We start from the raw sequence: 24,174 nt of genomic DNA on the forward strand, positions 1-24,174 counted from the left end.
AACTTCCTGCACCCTGGGCGCGGCCATCGATCGCGATCCGTTTCACGGAAAAATTTATGTAACCGGAACACCGATTGCCCAACGATGGATTTTAAACGTGCTTCATTCCGCGAATAAGTTAGGTATACGGCCTAACTTGGGACATTTACAGTGGCTCCTGAAAGTATTTAAATACTTGTAGAAACTTTCTATGCGTGTGAGAGTGTACCTTTTATGTACGAGAGTCAGTCAAACGTAAACCGAACTTTGCACATTTATATCTCGGTATAATGTTTCAAAAAGAACAATCGGCTTATTTTTCTATCTTCATCCATTTCTCTATTTACGCTTTTGCCGATGGATTGCCAACTTTTTCATTCCAGTTTCGTAGAAAGTGCAGGCTTGGCTGAGTAGCCAATCGCGCGCGAATTACTCTACGTCTTCGTTGTTGTTGAAACCTTCTCCTCCTAACGTCTTCTTCGGTGGCCGTGATTTTGCTGAACTTTAACTCCTTCCGAATAATGGAAACCATTCTCCTACGACTAATATTAGCTTTCCAGCGAATTTCATCATTCGTTATGCGAACGTGTTCGATCGCTTCCGAACTGCTTCGACGTTTGCTGGCGTTACACTTGTGTCGAAGCGTCGCAGATAAAATGTGTTTTGAAAGTTTCTTACTAATGTTTCATCCCCAAACTGTAGTCGTGATTTATGTAAAAATCCAGTGGCTTTTGTGTCCCCACATAAAGTAAACCTAATAATCATGCGTTGTGCAACCAAAAACAGACTGTTCCCTCGCTCATTGCGTTATCTATCGAAGGAACGATAAATAGAGCAGCACGTGGAGTCTTTAAATGTCTTTAACACGTTGACTGCCACGACAGCCGTATTCGGGTGTCAGCAAAGTTTCTGGTCGGGCCGCGTAACCCATATTCGAACGTCGCTTATTTGACTACTTGCGAAGGATCGTCGTAGGTATTTGAAAAGATATTCCATAATAATGAAACTGCTGAATTGTTATAAAAGTAATACGAAAATGGTTTATTAAAAAATTATTTAGAATGTAAAACTTTAGAGCATTCTATACATAGTTGAGGTTGGTCGGGACAATTTGGACAATAAGTTGCTGTTTTCTTCAAATTCTTTTGCGCCTTTGTTCGCTCCATTCGACGTCTTTTATTCGCATAACATAGTTTGCATGCGCGTCTAATGCTTCTTCCGGAATCATTTTTCCGAACGGTGATATTATGCCGACTCCGTCGAAGACAAGGATTTTTTGTATTTTCAGACAACCCTAATAATTTTGCAACTAATAATTGCCTAAATATTCTAATATTTATATTCTTCCTTGTTGCAATTTTGTAAACCGTCAAAGCGTTTACAACAGAAATTCCCAGAAGGAGTTGAATGCCAAGTTTTCCGTACCATTTGATTCCTTTCCTAATTGTGGTGGCATAAAAAACCATTTGGTCGGAATAATCTATACCACACTTTCCTTCATTATATTCAACAACAGCTAGTGGTTTTAACGTTGCGAACAAACGAAACGAAAGATCATTCTTGAGACCATCACATGAGGCGACTCGCATTACTAAAATATCGATGGGAGCACCTAGCAGAGAACGCTTGGTACTGCTGCACGCGTGGCCTGACGGAGATTTCTTTGAAAACACGCGTGGCAGTCAACGTGTTAAAACGTTTGATTAAACTGTTTGAACTCCCATGCAATTCCATGTGGATGAGTGACATTGCGGAGATGTGCCATACACTACATACTGATTAATATTTGACCCTCGTATTATACAGAAAACATTTAGAAATTCCACTAACACTGTAACGAGACACGACTATCGCGATTATATCGGCCAAATTTGAAACAGATCTGAAAATGTATGTACGAGTTGGATGATGTTGAATTGGATAAAAAGTTCATTCCTTTTTTCGTAGTTAGATAGATCCGAGTTTAAAAAATTGCTGTCAACTATTGCTGTATCGTCGTATCGTTGATTAGTTAACAAACAGTTGCAGAATACAAAGCAAACATTTTTCGAGATACTTTTTTTTCGTTGGCCTGGGGCAAATTGAAACGTAGTTTATTAAGACAACGCAAGACCACATGTGTCAATCGTCACAGGACAAAAATTGGCGTGGCTTGTGTGAGATATTTCACACCATCTGTGGCATTCTCCCCATCTTGCACGCTCACTTATTTCCTTCGTTACAAAGCTACTTCGACAATAAGAACTTGCCTCCTTTGGAAGACTGCGAAAGCAAATTGGAGTGTTTCTTTCTCTCAGAAGGCTAATCAGTTTTACAGCGATGGAATAATAAGGTGGAAAATCATCGAAAGGAATGGAGCATACATTGATTGAAAATAATATACTTAAAGGAGAATACACTCGCTCAAGTTTGGCAGTAAAAGCGGAACTTCCCGTTTCACTCAACGTTTACTGCAAGCGTATACTTCGCGCATATCGTCAAAGTATTTGAATAGCCAATTATTCGCTACATAAGTCATAATAAGTAGTGAGAGTATGTTTAACAGTAACTCGTTTTGATCGTTTACGACCATCATTCATGACATATACTCGTTTTTCATTAGGTGTATGTTTGCAATAATTGTGTTGCAACTTTCATGTACATATACACTTTCAAAATGGCTTCAAATTTTACCAATTTAATCTAAACTCGTCCTGACCTATTTCAGTAGTAGTAAAATTTCCAAAAATTTATTACAATTAGACTGCAGATTTTTATGCATAGGAGATTGAAAAGTGGAAAAATGTATAGAATGCGTACAGCATTAAAAAGTCTCCCATCTATCGCAACATTTAATAAATAAAACAAATTTCTGCCCAAAAAATATGAATTTACATAAATGTTTAATTACAACACACACAATATGAGCACACGTATTTTCCAGAGTTAATTAAAGTAATTAATTAACCCCTTAACCTACGATTTACGTTCGAGAATTTTGGGCCGTGAACGATCATCTACTACGGGCTACGCCCGTAATACTTACGCTTTGCCCGATCATCTACTACGGGCTATGCCCGTATTTGTAGGTTAAAGAGTTAAGTAATCTACATATTTGGCAGCTTTTACTAACGCGAACGAAAGGTTTGTATTTACGTACGATAGGGAACTTTCGTTCCTATCAACAATAACGTTGATTAAACTAATTCAATTGCATGGCACTTCCTTTCAATTTATATCCTACCTTTAACGCACTAAAAAATTAAACTGAATGTTTCAGTCACAATTTGAAGTCAAAAGTTAATAATCTGCTTAAGAAATTAATTCTTCGAAAATGAATAATCTTGTCACATTGCCGTGAAAAAGTTTGAAAATATTTTACGCGACACATGCAACACGGACATCAAAGTTTTCAATGGCATTCAGGTACTTTTGCGAGTAGGTGTACCCGTACCAATACCATTTCCTATTTACGATCAGCCAATTTTGGACGTCTGAGTCACGGGATGAATTACGAGTAGACAGGGCGAGTCAGCGGTTATTAACAATAGTCAGTATGCCGACCATGATACCGTACGCTTCTTTGCACTAGTCGTGCCATAAAAACGCTGGTAAGTACAGCGCATGCAATTTCGACGACCGCGGTGGCTATGGGTCAATCACCGGACCGCGATATTGCTTATCGATTCTCTCGAATTGATTGACATGCCTGGAAGGGCCAAATAGCTACGCGTTCGGTGCTCCATCTTTTCCGAAAAAAGTCCAACATTTTTGCCAATTTCTTTCTCATTTTTCTTCCATCTTATTTCCACCGGAATCCTACTTTATTTATATCATTACGTCTATTTTTAGAATTTTATCGTAAATTTATGCCACTCTATACGAGTTTGATTTATTTCGTCGTAACGTCTCAAAGGATTCGTTATAATTCGCATTCGTTAGCAATTAGACAAATTATACTTTAATAACGTTATAACAAATTGTCATGTGCTCAACATGTTGCTAGAAACGATCGCGACACGAAATTTATTTCCTTTACACGACGTGATCTAAATTATAGAAAAATTAATTAGAAACGAAAGGTAATTAAAAGTAGTTTATAGAAAAAGTGTTATATAAATGAAGTAAAAGCTTTTGCATGAAATCTGTCTGAGAGGAAACTTGCTAAACGAGACACGACGAGAAGAGAAAAAGGAATGAACGATATTCATTCCTTTCCTTTTGACGCGATTTCAGATGTCCATGATATTTGAAAAGATGTTATATCATCCTTTTGTATCAATCATCTCTACTGAAAGTGAACATAATTTCTTTGATAGTTTAAGAAAAGCGCAAATAACGAATATTAAAAAATTTATCAAAAATATTTCTAGAGACATTTCGTTTTACAATGTTGCTACGTACGTATTTAAAAAATGTAACGAAACTTTTATGTCAATTGTTGCATCCAAATTCTTTCTGCACAACGTTACAATTCCTCTCTTTAATTTTAATTCCCCTCTTTTAATGAATTTTCATGTACAAAATTAAAAACAATTCTATGTATATTCGTTGTGAACAAATTGCATTTATTACAGTAACAATTTCCTTCTACAGAAATGTTTAATCGTGTTTATTCTGTTTCTGAGATGGGTAAGCTTAATTTCTTTACTTATTCAGACAACGTGGCAAGTTTCTGAGAAAATTCTGACCAAGTAGAAAATGGATAAGCACATTGACCGTTGGATTGTTACAGAAAATCGATATATACTTTGACCTTTATTAATCTTTTTAGTTCGAGAACTATTCAAATAAAAGTTAGTTTCGTGAAACTTTAATATCAAACGCTGCACGTTAAACTTCCTCTGAACGTAATAATGCATTCCGATTCTGCGTTGACCATGAAACGTAATTATGGTAATGATTATGCAACATAAAATATTAGGTTGCTCGAAAAGTTTCTTTCGTTTTATGAGGAAATAATAGACGCACAACATTTTTTGTTTTATATTATTTTGTCGAATTACGTACGATCCATTTTGTTCTGTTGAGATAAACAACGCGACATTTCACAGACTTGGTTTCACGATTGTATGAAGCTGCGTTGTTGTAAAAAATACGTATGCGAAAGAAACTTTCCGGACAACCTAATATTATGTTGTATTTTTGTACAAATACGTAATACAGTAGAAGTAAATCAGCAATAGTTCACGCAAGTAAGAAGTATACATTTAATTTGGTATTTTTTTAAAAAATATGCTAAAACTATTACATTATGGAAACTAAATGTTTTAGCTTTTGTTAAATGAATTTCACAGAACTTTTACAAGAAGTATAAAGTTTGGCACATACATAGATAGTATCTCCACAAAATCATAGTTTACTCTATAAATTATATTATCATTTATGAATTATTTATTTCAAGATTAGTTTATTTGAAGGCTAAGTTTGGCAAATACATAGATAGTATCTTCACAAAATCATAGTTTACTCTATAAATTATATTATCACTTGTGAATTATTTATTTGAAGACTAATTATAGTATTAATTTATGGTTGAATCATAGGCTCGTTCGTATTTTGTTAAATAAATGTAATGAAATCTATCAGATCGCAGGCTAATTTATTTACCTCGTTTCTCTGTAAATCCATTCTTCTATCTTTACTTTTACGTTCTCCAAATAATTCCTATAACTTTTCTCAAAATACATACGTTACTCATTAATTACATTTGACATCAATATATTGATTTTTATATGCACATCTTACAAATATATTTTTTAAATAATGTCCTCTGATGGGAAAATGTGATACAATAGGTAAACTAGTAGAAATAAACTGTCTTCCTTTCGAAGACACTACAAATTTCGATTCAATCGCATCATACTTATCGTTGGCTACGAGATTCTGAAAAATCCGTGAGCTTCATTCTGCAAGGGAAGCTTCTGTCTCTATCAAAATACTAGTGAAAAATATTTTTTCACCTTTAGAATGTTCAGTGATAAAAGGAGAGGAAGAAAAAAATGAAATCAACGTGAAGTTTCATATTTCAAATTTCAATTATTTTTCCATAACCAGCCTTAATTAATAATTAGGTTGTTAAACAGTTCAGCGTTGGGAATAAATCACAGAGAGTCAACTATCAGTTATTTTCCATTTTCCAGCAAAAGTGCACTCAGGGTGCATTGAAATTCGAGGGTTGCGTGGCCTCCAAACCATCGACTCTTGCACAATAATTTACTATCGATTAGTATTAGTAAATTGACAAGTTACATACTCATTGTAAATTATAGACTTCTCTATAAATGTAACTCTCCCTGCAAGGATCCTGCTTGCCTCTGTAGAGGACTTGTGTAGAGGATGGTGAAATTTATTAGACGAGATTGCTCGTTGTTGAAACCATCAAGTATATTTAAAATATTAAACAAACTAGCGGATTTGCTAAGACAGTGTAAAGTCGCAAAATAAGATAGCTAATAACTCATTGATAACTGATAGACACTCGTTAGATACTCGTAGATACTGAACTCTTAGGATCGCGTCTGTTTCTTTATACTAGTCGGGGGAGAGCCGGAAAATTCGAATTCTACGTTTACGATTCGACGAAATTCGACGTCTACGTTTGACGGTAACACGTAGCGGCGATATTATATTTTGCCCGGAGTTTATTTATTATTACTAGGTCATCCCATAAGTTCGTGCCGTTTTTCGAGCGGTTATACATGTTAAGATTGTTTACATACCTTTCAGTTTCATGAAAAAATGTAATCCCCCTCTCGTTGTACAACTTCTTCCCATTTTTCAAGTGCATTGGTCCCTTATCGCCGTATGTTTATTAATCGATACATGAAATGTATACACAAAAGTCGGCACGAACTTATGGGATGACCTAACACATTATGTGTATTCTAACGATATTAATCCTTCGAGTGCTATGGGCGCATATACGCGCCTGGCGAAAGCTATCGGTGTGGACTAAGGACACATATATTCGTTTTCTGTAAGTGCCCGGCATGGATTAAGGACGCATGTATGGGTTTGTCAATTTTTCCGAATACCTATGCAGAAGTAATACTATTACGTTTGTGTGAGATAAATATAAATGCATTCCTTAGTAACGGCAGTAAACAAATGCCAATAATGCCTCGTTATAACAGTTGTCTACCTGTTTCGCGGACAGTCGCATCTAATTATCAGGAAGGAAATGTGTTGTTTGTGTGAAAAATAAGAGAATGCAGAAAATGCGATGTCGGATTATGTATCGATAATTGTTTTGAAATTTTTCGCACACAACTGAATTATTAACTTGTGTTATATTTACTAAATTTAGTTTCCTAGTTTATTGTTTTCTAGTTTATTGTAAATTTCAATGTTTATAATACATAATTAATACTAAAAAATAACGCTCTTGAATCATTTAATCTCGTACAAAAGAATTACTATAACTTATTACGATTTGCGCTTTGAATAGTCAATCAACAGAGTTCAGTCTAACGAAAAAGTATTCCGTCCACAGCGATCGTCAGCGCTAGACGCGCGCCGTCCGTACGGACCGCATAGGCCGCGAGTATTCAGCACTCAAAGGGTTAATACTCCGAGGCAGAACAACAACGTGATCTGACTTGTCCTCTAGCTCATGTACCGCTACGCCTTGATCATCTCGAAGAGGATGGAAAAAAATGTGCTCTCTTTAGGTCTTAGATCTATTTGTTCACGTAGAACCGCCGTCTTTTGAATTGTACCACCGATTCTAAGACACCCTGTATATATATGTACACAATAGAATTCTGCTTATGTGAAAGATCCTTGGTATAATACCGCTATAAAATTTAGTGCACTGTATGTGACTTTTCGTTCAGTTAATAGGTGCTTTTCAAAGACAATTCTAGGAAACGTTTGATCCTAAGTACACAATGTCGCGGACTGCGAAACACGAGAGTGTGACACATAACGCGTGCCTCCATTGTTTGTGTCTTGTGATCGATCTCGTACTTAAGTGGATTGACGCTGGACGATAGTTCAGAAAATAGGATACTGCTATAATTTCGTTTATATAAACAGAATTCGTATAGACCAACTTCCACCGTGTATCTATTTCGAGCTATCCGCAGTTTTATACAGACACCGCGCACGAATCGGAAACCAGGGAAATTCTGTTCGTACTGAAGCTGCTTTGTCTAAATTCACGTCGACGATACCGCGAACGACGGTTCTGCCAGCATAAGGGCGCAATCCTTTCAGCGAGCGGTGCAGGAAAAAAGCAACGAACGTGACAAGCAGCGCGAAGCTCGCGACTACGATTGATTCGACGAACCGTAGAAATGGAAGAAAAAACATTGGAAAGGCGCAGGTGACGCGTGTTCTTTCACGAAAGGTTGAAAGGACAGAGAGGCAGCGAGGGGCGGAGAGGAGAGAAGCGTCGAGGGAACCGATCGCAAAGTGTTCGCTCGTTGAGCACGTCGATAAACCGGCGCGGTTTTTCCTTCTGAGAATCCAGATCCGGAGATAAGAAGCTGTCGAAGGCTGAAGATGGAAAAGCGCATCAATGACAGGGAACTGCGCAACTGCAGAGGGTTCCTTTTCTCTATTTATTCGGCCGCGTATTGAAGGCCCCGCACAAAGACGATCATTGCCCGGAGGCGGTTTTCGAAGGCGGTGGGAAAAGGCGAAGAACGGACACATAAGCGAAAAAAGGCGAAGAACGGGCAGGGGCAAAAACCTGGACGAGGGATGAAACGAGGCGGTGCCAGGAGGAACGAGGAGGCGGGCAGAGGTGTAAGGTGGCAAGCAGAGGCGGCGAGAGAGCCGACGGAGAGCAAGAGGTCGCGGTGCAAATGAAAAATAGTCTACGTCGTCGAGCCAAAAGTAACTACTAGCTTCTACCTACAGATAAGGGAAAATAACGAGGCCGACAGCGGCGTGGAAGAGAACTAATTCGGCGCATATTTCACACACGTCCGTTTTACGGACGCTAAGTATAGGTAAGCACGCCCGTTCCCCAGGATAAAGGAATTAATTGCATTGCCCCGGTTCCCATCCGTCTTTTCCTTTTCAACCGGAACTTTTTACCCTGCGGCACGCGGCCCTCGATCTACTTCTCTCTGCGTACAGTCGCGTCCAACCCTTCTGTCTGCTCGGTGCGTGACTGGCATCTGCCAATTCGTTCGATATTTTTCGTGTATGTTTACACGCTAGCTTTGAACTGTTGATGTTTCGCTTCGGGGCAAATCAATGTACCTGTTTCCCTGTCTTACGTCGAATACAGGTCGCAAAGAGATAGGAGTTTCTAGTACGTATTTAAAATGCGCATGCAATGGAACATCCAGGTATTCGAGTATTTTAAGGACTTTTACGTATATAGGGTGTTTCAGATGGCAAACGACAAACTTTGACAAGGTGTTTTGCAGCAGGCCGTTTTGATCAAGAAATGTTATATACGCCGTGGGTTGATTCGTCTTCGTTTTCGAGGTACGGAAGGGAAAGTAATATAAATCAAAAATAATCAGACTCGTTCGAGCTGGTTAACTTTTAATGACGATTATTTATTTCAAACTGTCTTTTACCTTGTCTTTTAGAAAATTGTACAAGTGAAAAATTATTGTAAAAAATAGCTCGGAATAAATGACTGGTATTAAAAGTTAACCAGCTTGAATGCGTCTGATTACTTCTGATTTATACTACTTTTTCTTTCGTATCTTAAAAACGAAGACACACGAGCCATAGTGTACGTAACATTTCTTGTTGAATTTTTACACCGAACCAGTAATCAGTGTAAAAAGTAGTTTGGAATAAATAATTAGTAGCTTGAATACGCCTGATTAATCGTGGTTTATACTACTTTCTGTTTCATATCCCGAAAACAAAGACGAATTTTGACCCACGTTCTACATAACATTTTTTCCTCAAAATGATCTCCTTAGCTCAATATATTGACCGAGTTTGTCGCTTGATATCTGCAACACCCTGTACATGTTATGAACAAAATATTTTGGAATTTTGTCAATGCCAAAACGAACTACTATCGCGATATTCGCGATTATATTCGAAACAATCTAAAAACCGATGTAAATATGACAAAACATTTATTTATTCATTAAAATTATCCGGACATTTGAATATTTTTGACAAGATTTAATTATACTTATAATTATAATTATATTTATTGTTTATAAATACATATAGTAATATATTACAAACGGTTGAACTGGTTTTTGCAAACCACTAGAAACATTTTCTTCAAATAAATAAAGTCCTATCAGACCTTATAGAAAGGAAACGATCAATTGAAAAAAGAGAAAGATATTATTGTATATTTTGTTTATACAAGTTTATACAAGTATAAACTAGTAAGTATAATCCAACCTTTTTGATGTACCTTTTGTGACAAAAAATTCAAGTTTCCTGTCTACCAAATAATTTCAAATCTTTGGTCGATAATGTACCAGGTATGTAAATATGAAACCGGAATTTTTCTATAGAAAATACACGTTTATTGTATGAAAATGATTAAAAATATTTTATTCGAAGTATTGCCCATCGCTAGCTATACATTTTTCCCACCTGTCTGGCAATTGGTGGATGCCACGCCAAAAAAACTGTCGCTCTTTTGAGGCAAACCTATCATCGAGGCATTTTCGTACATCTTCGTAAGAAGCGAAGTGCCGGTCAGAAAGTGCGTGTCCCATCGATGCAAATAAATAGTAATCGGACGGAGCCAAGTCTGGTGAGTAAGCCGCGTGCGAAAGTATTTCCCAACTGAACGCTCCAATCGTTTCCTTGACCGGTTCTGCTGCATGTGATGGTGCATTATCATGAAGCAAAATTACTTTGTGTTGCCTTTTTTGATATTCTGGTCGTTTTTCACGCAAAGCTCGATTCAAATCGATCATTTGTTGTCGGTAGCGCTCAGTATTAACGGTTTCGCCAGGTTTTAACAGCTCATAATAGATCACGCCCTTCTGATCCACGTTCTTCGTTCCTCACGTCAAAATTGCCACTTCTGAATTTTTTAAACCACTCAAAGCACTGTGATTTACCAAGAGCATGCTCACCGTAAGCTTCGACAAGCATTCGATGCGATTCTGCGGCAGTTTTCTTCAAATGATAACAGAAAATCAATGCTGTCCGCAAATGGTAGTTTCCAGGCACAAAATTCGACATGTTCAACACTATTACAAACTATGCTGTTGTATGAAACTTGTATTATTCTGAGTCGAAAATTTTTGTGAGATGTCAACAAAGACTTTTGGCATCAATGACGCAGTTTAGTGATAACTACTTTATCAGCTAGGGCCATCTATAAGCAAATTCCGGTTTCATACTTACAGACCCGATACCTTTGATCCAACGTCGTGTTTGAAATAATTTTTTTTAAATCGTGTAAATCGTATCTATGGATATCAAACGTTAACACGATGATAATTACAATCAACGAATGATGATATTTGTTAAGAATCGTCATTTCCGAAAATGTGTTCTTGTTTATGCGAATCTGACTGCTGAATATTAATCTTTCAGTCAATTATATTAAACATTATCGCCTGTTTTTAACATGAATGGTCAACAGACTATTCAAATGACTATGTAAATCACAGATTTCCATGTGCTTTGTAAATCAATTACGCGAAGAGAAGAAGCAAACAAAATGTTATTTCCTATGTGTACTGCATAAAGTTGTATGAAAATGGAATAAATTTGTGACCAAAGCTAACTTGATGCTAGTATGCAGCACCGGAAATGAAAGTACTATAGAATCAACCATTGCAGAATTTATTCGAAACATAGGAGGATCCGCCGCATGACAGAATTCGGTTCAATAAAACTTGCATTCCACGGAATCACAGTTCTCTAGTGAAACTTTCGCTTCGAATGATTAACGACCGCCATAAATTCAAAGTTTCTCCATTGGATTTATATTCGTTGCGCTAGTTTATTCGCCGGTAAAGAACACGTAAAACGGAAACTTAGGAAACAAGCAATTACTGTCTCTCTGCCGGCTCGTCGCCGGAATGCTTTGTTGCTTCAGATACCCCGGCCATTACATTTAGACCACTGTGCCTGTTCCCGCGATATTTTTTCGCGAAAAATCCACGATTGTCCGTTTTACAAGTATTCACAGACGTTTACCACTCGTATCGCCGATAAAAGAATTAATTGCATTGCGGAGTATCGCGACCACAACCGATTTTAATTAACGACTGATGTGGTCTAAGAGACCGCGATTGGATCATGCCGATGTAGGATTATTTCATTGGAAGACAGACCAGTGGATTTTCGGGCACTGAGTTTTAATTAACAACTCGACTCTTTGACGGAAGCCTTCTTATTGTTCGTGAGATCGAAATATTCGGAAAGCGAACGACAAACGACCGTTTTTGATGAAAGCTTTTGCCTAGCTAGCTGAAACCTTTGAATTTGTCAAATAGTAATTCTCTATTTCATAAAGAAAGTGCAGCGCTACCGTATCTTCAAAACAACAAAGACAAAGAATTCAAAGAAGCATTCCGCTGTCCTGTGTTACTGAGGTGTGAGACATTTAGATTTAAATGTTTGCAGAAGTTGTTTGAAAGAAATACTTTCTTATAAGTTGTCAACTAATAGAACATTATACAACATGTGGATCGACAAGTCGCAAGTTGTGGATTGCATAGACTTCTGGTTTGTAATTTTACCATCTTACGTGGGGTAAGAGATAAGGGTAGGTCAGGTAGATCAGGTAACTCGTAATTTCTAAAATTTAATTGTACGATTGCGCCGATTTCCAACTTTTGACTAGCAAGATGTCGCTAATAATATTGGATCAATTAAATCAATTGCGAGCTGGAGGTTCCTTGTTGCATCAATTGATAGATCAATTATTAAATGATTTTTTATGAACAGAGAAGAATTTCTTTTTTAATTTAATAATAACGGTTGAATTATTATTAACGTGTAATATCGAGCATTATATTTGAAAGAAAATTTTCCTGGTCACTGTCTTTGCTTTATTCGCAGAAATTCGCAGATTTTTGCTTGAAGATCTCCGCAAACGACGACCGTGGAATAACTGCTCTCAGGTTTACATAGGCAACTCTATATTTTTGAACTTCTCTTGATCTCTCTTTTCTATGGCAAATATTAGAAAATGTTAGATTAACGAATTTTATGCGTTCATGTTAACGAGAATTCTCCTCTAAATCCTATACTTAGTTTACATTAAACTCTATTTGTTTCTTTAGCAATTCTGTGCTGCCAACTTTGCTTCTCATTTCGAAACTTTCGAAACTTTCTTACAGATACGAGCAAAAACGTTTAGTGGAACGGTTCTCGTAATCTTGAGGGATTTTAGCATTTGTACAATGATTGGTACACATTAATGAACATAGTTGCCCCTGTTAACTAAACGTATTATACTAAACGTACCTGAAAATTTATGATCTCCGAAAGGACATTGGGACCATTCTTTTGGAATTTTTGGGAAGATCTCCGATACTTTGGTCTACACTTTTTATTATAACTGTACTTAAATAACGAAACATAGAAGTAGTTGTTTATAACTTAATCTGATTATGTTTGCTCGAGATTTATGACAGTAGGCTTGGACTCGAAGTGACACAACTAGTCGCTAAACGTAGCCACGCTCACGGGATGGACGTTTTTACCTAACAGAGGTATGAAGTAGTCGTGTAGCTCTCCTTAAAAATATAGTTGTAACGGCACACGTGTTCGACGAATCAAGCCACGTGTGGTTTTACCTTGGAATATCAATATCGTAGGTTAGCGTTAGGTTCATGGGTGTGTAACGAATCTTCATTCCATCGTTGTTGTACAATAGAGATTATATTTACTGATATAAATATTGATTTTTACAAAGTTTGACAAACAACTGTGGTAATTAAACACTCTGTGTTCTTAGGTTCAATAACGAATCCACGGTCGACGGGCTAACTCTTTGTTAAACGTAGAATATATTTTAAATCACAAAGTAACGTTTGCTGTGACGCTCGGTATAATACTGCACGTAAAGACGATGAGCAAACTCTCCAAGGTGATCGCAAGAATAAATGACTGATGGGAATTTTTCTCTCCTTACGATCGCGTTTGTTCGTTGCATATTGACCGGGGATATCAACAAAATTCCAGCCACCGTTGCCAGGCAGACCCGCGTAGAGCTGACATTGCTCCTGCCCGGGGTTTGATTGTTAATACAACGTGTGTCCCACAATACTGGCACTTCTCTGTTAGGTAGAACCGTTCATCCCGTGACCGTGGCTACGTTCGGCGACCAGTTGTATCACCTCGAGCCCAAGCCCACCGTCAAAAATCTCGGGCAAACATAATAGGATTGAATCATAACAACTATTTCTAAGCCTTATCATTTAAGTACAGCTATAATAAATGGTCTAGACAAAAGTATAGAGGATCTTCCCAAAAATTCCAAAAGAAAGGCCCCGATGTCCCCTCATCTCCGACATATTAATAATCAAACTCCGGGCAGAAACAATGTCGCCGCTATGTAGAACCGTCTAACAAAGGCGATTGGAATTTTATCGGTACTCCCTCGACCAATATAATATAAACGAACGCGATCGTAAGGATCGAATTAAGGAGAGGAGAGTTTTCATCAGTCTCATTCACGTGCGATCTCATCAGCGAGTTACATACCGTCTTTACGATCAGTGAATACTCTACGTTTTAACAAAGAGTTAGTTGAGTTCTACTTGTGCTTTGGACAAGTAAGTTGAGTTCGACTTAGACTTTGGAAGAAAGCGCATTTGCTATCCCTTTGACCGTGGGTTCGTTATCGAACCTAAGATCATTGTCATTAGCCTCTCGAGTATCTAATCACCATGATTACTTGTCAAATTCTGTAATAATCATATTTGTATCAGTAAATATCTTCTCTGTTGTATAACAACAATGGCTAATCCAAATGAAGATTCGTTACACGCCCTTAACCCTAATGAGAACTCGACCAAAGTATTAATAATATTTTTTACTCGGATTAAAATACGAATACTTTGAACTGTGTTTGATTTGAGCTACAATACCTTAGAAAAATACTCGTCGTCTACGAATGGTTTGTTGATACGTGTTTAATTAGTTAGAACAGCATTAAAATTATGAAAGTTTTAATATAATGTGTCATAGAGTACCTACGTATACAGGAAATCATAAACGTGTAAAATACGAAGGGAATGAAATAAAGAATTCTGATTCCCGTGGCAAGAGTGGTGAAAGTAGAAATTAGATTAGAATCGTTAAAAACATCGCAATCCAGCTTTCGTACCGTCGTGTTTATGCTGAGTTAATTTTACATATCAGATGCTCTACGACAAATTACAAACATAAATTTGACTTACCTTTTCGCCGCTGTCGCTAGGTAGGTAGAACGTCAGTACCGTAAGAAAGGAAATTCCCATACACGGAATGATTATGTTCACAGTGTAGAAAAGTGTTTTTCTTCGCATTGTTATATTAAATGTGATATCCAAATACGGCTCGTCGCAGCAGGTGTAAAATTTCTCGTTTCTGCACAAAAAGAAATGCAAAGGTACACGTTAATTTGGTTCAAGAATGCAGTCAAAATGTATTCAAGTTACTGCAGGAAATATCTTCCCATCGTATTATGTTACGTATTAGGTAAACAACGAAATACGATTAATCCTTGCACGAAGTTAAATTTGTATTATATTTTTATATTTGCATTGTAAATTGGTATTTTACTGATTGACGAATTCAAATGGACAAAATTTTGGCGCATATTACAGTCTATGAGTAAGAAGGTTAACAACGAAAGATCGAGTAAATGTATTTTAAATGTTATTTCAAGAGGCGTCTGAAAATATAAAAATTCAGGAAGTTTTATCAGAATTAATTAAAACGTCTTGTAATTAAAATTTTGCTTTATCATTACAAATAATGAACTATGCCTCGAATATTTTACTTTTACTCTTTACCTCTTTATAAAAGTTTCATTGTACTTTTATTATTTGTTATATTTTTAATCAAAGAAAATTTTCTCGTAATGCTTTAACATTATTAACTTGTTACATGGTTAATTACAAAGAAATACTCGTTGCTCTTTTTTAATCATTTTTCTTGCAAGTGAAAGAGCAAGGGAATCTAATTTTAAAAGAAACACGTGAATCTAAAAACTGTTTTCCCGTCGTTTTCTCAGCGAAAGAAACAAAAAAATGGAGAAGAATTTAATATTGAAATCCGGTCTTTCATTAACGCTTTGGTAGCAGATGGCGATTTTGAAAGCGCAATTCTGTCAAACGACATGCAAGATGTCCATTCTCTCGTCCACGGATCGATCGAAATTCCGGTGGCAATTTAGGGCCGTCTGACCATTCCTCTGGCTGTCTGAGCATAGCAATGATATTCCACTTACGTGACAAGTCGTTTGAATATCTAACAAAAACCTATTCGAATGAATGTCACGTCGCATCGTTCGGAAAAAGTAACTCGCAAAGGTACCAGGCATTGAATTTTTCTCGAATTCAGCTATATTTAATTCGTTCGTGCCAATGGTATCTGACCGACAATTGCTAGTAATGAATATCGAATAAAGTTCTGTTTTTGCAAAGATATTGCTCTTTCATATTGGTAAAATATTCACATTACGCATTTTGCAATCTGTTTTCACTTTCTGTCGAATATGTTTGTACGTACGTTTCATTTTTCAATTGTCGTTGCCTGTACGTTTTTACAAAGTAAATAAAATATAAATAAAAATCTGGTTAATCATCGATCATGTGAAATTTCTTAAAGATAATTGCTTAATATAATTAATAATAAATCTTAATAATAATTTAAATAAAAAGAATAAAAGAATTAACGTAGCATTAATCTTTCGTTTGTCCACCACTGTATGCGTTAACTAAAATACTTTCCAGAGGATTCTAATAAAATGCTGATTGTTAACAAGATATTAAAGATGGTCGTGAAATAATTGTACACACAAATATGCAGCTTTCAAAACATATACAGAGAATACTGAAACAGGTAGAGAAGTATGTGGGAAACTTTTATGAATATAACATGCTCACCGTACTGCAGGTACTTCTAAAATATCCCATTCTACCGACATGTAGAATTCGGAGAGATCGACTCCCACGTCCACTACATTGCTTCCGGATTTCTCGTCCATGTGCCTTAGATCGACCTACTCGAAACAAAAGAATCCTCTGCATTAGCAGCTTTCGCGTCAATATTTTTATTAGATTAGTAATTTTCATGCCCACGTAGTTTACTTTCGATAAACGAACCTGCAGCCTGGATGATAACACTTGCTTTTAGTTTCATTCATCCCATTAGTAATTTATTTCCTTCTTTTGCTTTTTCTGTCTAACACCGTTGTCAAACAATTATACGACGTGTTTGAAGATTGTCAAAAAATGAGAAATTAATCTATTTATTATTTATGACGTAGTAGATGTATTATAAAAATTGTAGCTGTTATCGCATATTGTTTCCAAGAATTTCGTTTTCGTGCTGTGACTTATTATCCTTGCGATAATGAAATAATTAGTGCAACAAACATTTCGGAAAGATAAATACGATTCATTGAATTCTCAAATTGAGGTGAAAGCATTGTCGAACGTAATTACATATTTACATCTTTCGTGTACAATTCATATTTTATTTCCTCTTCGTATCTAGAAATGTGCGAGAAATTCTTACAGCAGCAATTCTGCGTTAGAAATTGGAAAGATAAATTGTTCAATTTGTTTTTTATCGAAAGGATTATCAAACTTGTTACTGATCCGAAGAAGGACATTTTTTCGAATTGCGCTATACTCTGACGAATAATCGTAATGAGAGACAAACAGATTTACCGACAGGAATAAAAATCGCGAACAACGACTAAACGTACATTGCTTACAGAAGAATAAAAGTAGCTACAAACTGTTAGCTGTCGGAATCGATGGGAAATTCGTGGCGTTAAAGTGGCGTTACGTTAAAGCTCTCGGCATAAAAACGTGTTTTCTCGTGGCTGCAAGTCCGTTGTTACGGGCTAAGTACGAACAATAAATTCCGAAATGAAAGTTAAAGTGCATGTCTCGTGATGCACTTAGTGTTCGCAAAAGCGCAACGGGAGCAAAACACTAATAATAGTCTGGATGAAAATGGACCGCTCAATCGTGAAGGCCCAGAAAGAATCTAGAAATCAACTATCAGCAGAACGTCCTCTTTTAACTATGCCTTCGCTTTCAACTATTGTGCAGCATGACGAACAAACAAAGTCGACACTGAAAAAATCAAACTAATCGCTAAGCAGTGTCCTAATTTTGTTGGAGAAACGAATGGTCTCGCCAGCAGCGTACGCGTACGCGTCAATTTACACCTGACTTATTAATTTCCGATTCTCGAGTTATTCGTATGCTCGACGAGGCCGGGTAACGCGGCAAATATTACCGGAGACTACGTTACGTGTAATTTCCATCATTTCTCAGCGTTCGATTTGATCTCTTTCTGCGCGAGCTTTTTTTTCTCTCTAAGCGATTTCAAGCGAATGCTTCGAATTTAAGCGGTAACTTGGATGCGCAATACCGTGCAAAATATCGCCGTCTGTCTCTGTCGACGTTGAACGAAATAACGTAAATAACGAGATACGTGTGAAAAGAAACGAACGGGACAAAGGATAAAACGTAACAGCAGGGAGACAAAAGAATCCGCATAATTTTCGCAGAAGGAAGCGACTGGCGCGATGCAACATGTATTTATCGTTAATAAAATTATATTACAGTTGGATATATTTTCTTATTTTAATCGTATAATTCTAATCAATGTAATTACAACCTATTGATAATTGATAATAACATAAGTAATTTAAAACAGTCGGTAAACGACGGGTATTTTGCGTTTATAGTTTCAAGAAATATTTTTGCCATCAGCCTTCGTAAATGGGATAATTTATCGGTGTTTTGCACGGTATTGTTATTCGCTAACTGTTTAATTTCTTCAACGTTGCACATTCAGAACATATTTGTATGCACGTAAACGGTGCACACAAGCATAACTTCATACATACAAAAGTATCGACAGAGAAATCTTAAGCAACGATAATACACAAGAACGTCGCACAACTAGCGCAATATATATATATTAATAATTTGTATGCAGCTGCTTGGCTATCTGCGTTCAATAATTAAATATAAACGGCGATGGTGTGCTTCATTTCGAAACTGGAGGGAAGTTCGGGTGGTGTGTGATGATGTGCGTGTAAGTAGAAAGTATCGGAAAATGTTTTACGCAATTATTGAAGATTGTCGTGAGATTACAATAGTCAGTATCTTGATATATATATATATATATATTTGTTTGTAGTCACTTCTATGCATGAAATTTCCCTAATGTTTCAGAACACGCGCGTCATATCACTGTAAGTGTAATTCCTATCTTTCGCAGGAATTTGACAAATTTTATCGAAATTTCATGGAAATAAATTCGAAATGAATATGGCAAGAGTATCAAAATCCTGAAATATGATTTAATCGTCTGTCGGCAGCTGAATGGAATTAATAATTTAATTTATTACGTTAAATTTTCTCGAATTATCAAGTCTACGAACATATTTATAGCATTAAATATTTTCAGCTCATGTTGAATTCCCATTGGGCCATTTATGCTAAACTTTCCTATGAAAAATGAAGATAAGTATAACATATTCCGTGTAACGAAGCTGACTTTTTAATGGAAATACGTTGAGTTAAATAAGAGGAAATAAGTTGCTTATATCGTGAAAAAGCAAAATTGGAAGTTTGTTCGTGAATAATCATTTAATTATCTAAGAGAAGAATATAATGCAACTTGAATGAACTCGCTCAAGAGTAACCAAATTCTGAGATCAAGCAATCTTTAATCCCATTAAACTGAACTTTCATCATTAGATCGAGGACTTTAATACCTGTTCTGACAGTAAAGTCACGTTTCCACGTCCTCTATCGACCCCAAATTTATCTTTCAACTTGCACTGTTATTTTATTACGATACTTCTGGTCGACAATCGACGCAAGTATTTGAATGTTGCATAGAAAATGTATTGGTATTTTGAAATCTGGCTGGTGCTTTAACGAGACCATCATGATGATATGGGAAAAGTATGAAACGATACCGAAGATGTATATGGAAGCTATGAGATTTTTAACGTAAGTATACAATTCGTAAAAATCACAAAATTATTTAAATAGTCATTATACTAAGAAACTTCAATATTCAGACAGATTCTTTTTAACACTAATTATATGTTTAAGATGAGTGCTTATACGATATACTAATTTTTCACCAAATGTATGTTTACAGCAAATCTCTTTTAATTTCTATATACATTTTCAGATTTGAAATTTTTAAATATTTTACATAACACTCGAACGTGTATGAACATTTGCTCTTTTTAACAAATATAATTTAGTTGCAAAAATACTCAGGACGATTTTATATTTTATTAGAAAAGACATATTATGACATGATAAAATTTACTTTGAAATATTAATACGCGTTAAAAGAATTGGTGTCTGAAAATGACAAACATTATGATGCAGTAGTGTCATTTATAATGTTCCTTAGCTTTGGCTCATTTACTTGTTAACGTACGGATAAAATGGAGAAGGTTTCTTCAAATTAACGATAGAAATAACCCGAACAATTTTGGCAATAAATATTTAAAATATGTTGACACAAGTGATGTATTTAATTTTAATATACCGTTGATAGAATTTAAAATAAACAATTAATATTTCATATGATATATATCTGTTGATTTAAAAAGAAGAACGTAAACATTGCTTTTGATCATTAATTTGCTATTGATTCACATATGTTGATAATATTCATGCATCGTTTGTATAAATCGAGCATAGTGTTCATATAGTTACGAGCGGCAATGTGCATACATAAAAGTATGCTACGCTAAGCGTTCAAATATTTTTCTACAATCACTGTACTTAAAATATGACAGAACATTAATGTATTATTAACAAGGAAGTTTTCTCTGCAATAGCAAAAATGATATGTAAAAAGATGGTTAGCGATGCAGAAAAATATTTTAAGATTTCTGTGCAATTGCGATGCATCTGTAGAATAGATTCGCATCAGCAGCGCGGAAGTAAAGTTCAGAATCTTGCATCGAATCGATGCTAGAGACGAAATGGTAAAAATATTCAGAATATATTCTTTTCATAGATTTTACGGTCGGATTCGAAAAGCACTCTCATCTCGGGCGAAAGCACTTGAAACCCGGCAACTTTGCCAAATGTCTTTTTCGGTGCCTGCAAATCTCATCGATTGTTTCGTCCCACTACTCTGCAATATTTCTCAGTCATTTTCACGTCTTTCTCCTGCGTTTCATCGTCCATCCAAGAGACATACTTTCGATCTCAGTTGGTTTACTGAAATATTTCAAATAATTCACCATCCAAACGAATTTAAATACGTGTATTGGCATATTGTATGTTATAATTTTAACAGATTTTAAAACTAACGTAATACAGTTTATCGACTTTGTTTCATTTACCGTATACAGTCGCGTCGATTATTACGATAGATTATTGGTAGGTATTTTGAATTTTATAATTTTTGGGAAAGATTAAATTGTTTGATAAATTTTATCAGCTCCAATGCTCCGTTAAACATTTTTCAATTATCTTCTATAAAAGGACAATTAACATTAAAGTACGATCTAACAGCAATTGAAAATTTAGTGTATGTATATAATGTGAATATTATTTATTGTAATTCAACGAATTAAGTATCATTATAATGTTAATTACCTTTTCAAAGCATTTCTTACGTTTAAAAAGGGACAACACATCGTCTGTCATTAATGTTAAAAAGGGACAATATATTATTATTTTAAATATATTATTATTATTTTTTAATTTGTGTACTTTTTGATCATTTATAGACGTATATTATACTAGGTCATCCAAAAAGTTTCTTTCGTTTTATAAGGAAATAATGGATGCACAACATTTCCTATCTTATATTATTTTATCGAATTACGTATGATCCATTTTGTTCTATCAAAATAAAGATCACAACGTTTGACAGATTAGGTTCCATGTTTGTATCGTTGAGGAAAATATAAGGTTGGTATGATCACTAGTTCCTACATGCTAAGTTGGTACGACTTCCAACGACGCTCCTTTGTCTTTGGTGTCGACCACGTGTTAATTATCTGAGTGTATCCAGTGTGTTCATATGGCTGTACATGGTGGTGAAATACAGAACGTGAAAACTGAATCTGTGTGAATCAATAAATATCAAACTCCAAAACCTATTTAATAACATGTATAAAGATGCGTCGTTGTAAAAGACGTATCTGTAAAAGAAAGACACTTTTCGGATAACCTGATACATAGATTATAATATATATGTATATGTATATGGAGATATGCGATGATGTTACGATAAAATATAAGATTACGATGCGTAAAAATTGTTCACTCGACAATGATACTTGTTAATAATAATTTAGATAAAAAAATACTTTCAGAAAGGAAGAATACTCTTATCTGCGATGAGGCAAACATTTTTACCCGCAACTCTATCGAGCTTACCTTGGCCAAACGTGTTACGATATAAGTTACAAAGTGAATGAAGACGAATTTAAAGAAAATAAGGATGACTATTGCTAGAGTGAGCAATCTAGTTAAACGTCTAGTCTTTGAAAAGTAAAAATCATAGTAAAAGCAGGAATGATGGATGTTGTCAGATAACTATAACTATCGGCAGAGAGAATATGGTACATAAATCATTTCGCATGAAATTTCGGCACCTCGTTCACCTCACGATGAGTAACGAAATTTTTTACGCTTTGAAAGCTCTCATAATAATAGCATTATGAGTTTCATTTCTGAGGATGATGAATCAGGCACTGTAGTGATACGTTGGAATGCAAATGTGTGTGTGCGTCAGATGACATATATGTATAGATGAAATACATCAAAAAAACTTCGTGTATTATTATTAATTATTTGAATGTATATTATCGCGGATAATTTCAAAGAATAGTTACAAAATATATATTGTATAAATATATAATGTTATTCCTAACAAACTTTGTCATTATATGTATTTATAGTCGTATTATATTTGTATTTTATATTTTTGAAAGGCACTTTTTTAACACAAGTAGATTATTGGAAGCTTTAAAAAAAATTATAACAGAGACGTGAAAAGTGTTGTGACATCGGATTCTCTGTTCTTAAATATAAATCTTGAATAATTCTTAACATTAGCAACGTTTTATTATGTCGTATCTATATCGAAACATTTTTATGTAGATAATTTTTAAAGATATAAATACAAATTCTTTTACAATTTTACACGTGTTCATTTATAATACTGATTTTACATTGGTCACAAAATTGATTTTGTAATACTCTTTTTATATCTTCTCATTCCTTGCATCCTTTTAAAGCAATAGAAATAATAAACAGAAAGGGATACGTCGTTATTCCATTATGGCGAAATTTATCATATTATCGAGGTAGTAACAGACACGTTTAATTGTAAAATATATTATCTCGAATAAATCCGAGAAACAATAAACGCAAGTTTGCTGGATACAAGAAAGAGGTTAATAAATTTGAAAAGGCAGATTAAAAGAAATATTGCGGTGAAATTCTATCAAAGGAATTTTGTCTTAATTCGAACAGTAACTTTTATGAAAGAAACAATAAACGCAAGTTTGCTGGATACAAGGAATAGGTTAATAAATTTGAAAAGGTAGATTTAAAGAAATATTGCGAACAAATTCTATCAAAGGAATTTTGTCTTAATTCGAACACTAACTTTTATGAAAGCGATATATTCTATTCATAAAATGTAGCTGTAGAATCTACTCCGATCTTTCTACTATATGATACGTAAAAATCTAAGCTATAATTTTTATAGTATTCCAATATTCAGTCAATATGAATGCAGAGTAAAATATTTGTTATTTGCATCTGTCTGTTTGTTTCACAAATCCATACGTTCGATTCAGGTCGGATGAAACCGTGGAAAATCTGCGTCTCGCGGAGACAAATAAACGGTGGATTATCATTTTCGTTTATTGCCAGAGGTTTTTCGGTCGCGTAACTAGTTTCGCGAAAATTATCCGTTATCGTCGCTTTGTCACGATCATTACCACCGGCGAGAATTGCGATCTCGCCGAAACAGCTACCGGCTGCAATCTCGAAGCTATGCTCGACATTGCACAATCGCCCGTTAAATGGAAAATACCAGCAACCTGGTGAATATCTCACT

The 24,174-nt window shown here is 35.4% G+C and overlaps 1 protein-coding gene and 1 long non-coding RNA gene across 13 annotated transcripts in view; one reads left to right on the forward strand and one right to left on the reverse strand.

Annotated features, from left to right (window-relative positions):
* The window catches only part of LOC126929011 (acetylcholine receptor subunit alpha-like), a 406,609-nt gene that overhangs the window by 92,854 nt on the left and 289,581 nt on the right, over positions 1–24,174 (reverse strand). For all 12 annotated transcript variants that reach the window (XM_050744977.1, XM_050744983.1, XM_050744981.1 and 9 more), the window contains 2 exons: positions 16,971–17,086; positions 15,279–15,447 (listed from right to left, as the gene is read on the reverse strand). In XM_050744977.1, the coding sequence (XP_050600934.1) occupies positions 15,279–15,447; positions 16,971–17,086 (285 nt within the window). The remainder of the gene's footprint in view (positions 1–15,278; positions 15,448–16,970; positions 17,087–24,174) is intronic.
* The window catches only part of LOC126913833 (uncharacterized), a 380,764-nt gene that overhangs the window by 84,624 nt on the left and 271,966 nt on the right, over positions 1–24,174 (forward strand). The window lies entirely within an intron of this gene.

The sequence above is a fragment of the Bombus affinis genome, chromosome 2 (genome assembly GCF_024516045.1).
Source record: "Bombus affinis isolate iyBomAffi1 chromosome 2, iyBomAffi1.2, whole genome shotgun sequence".
Taxonomy (NCBI): domain Eukaryota; kingdom Metazoa; phylum Arthropoda; class Insecta; order Hymenoptera; family Apidae; genus Bombus; species Bombus affinis.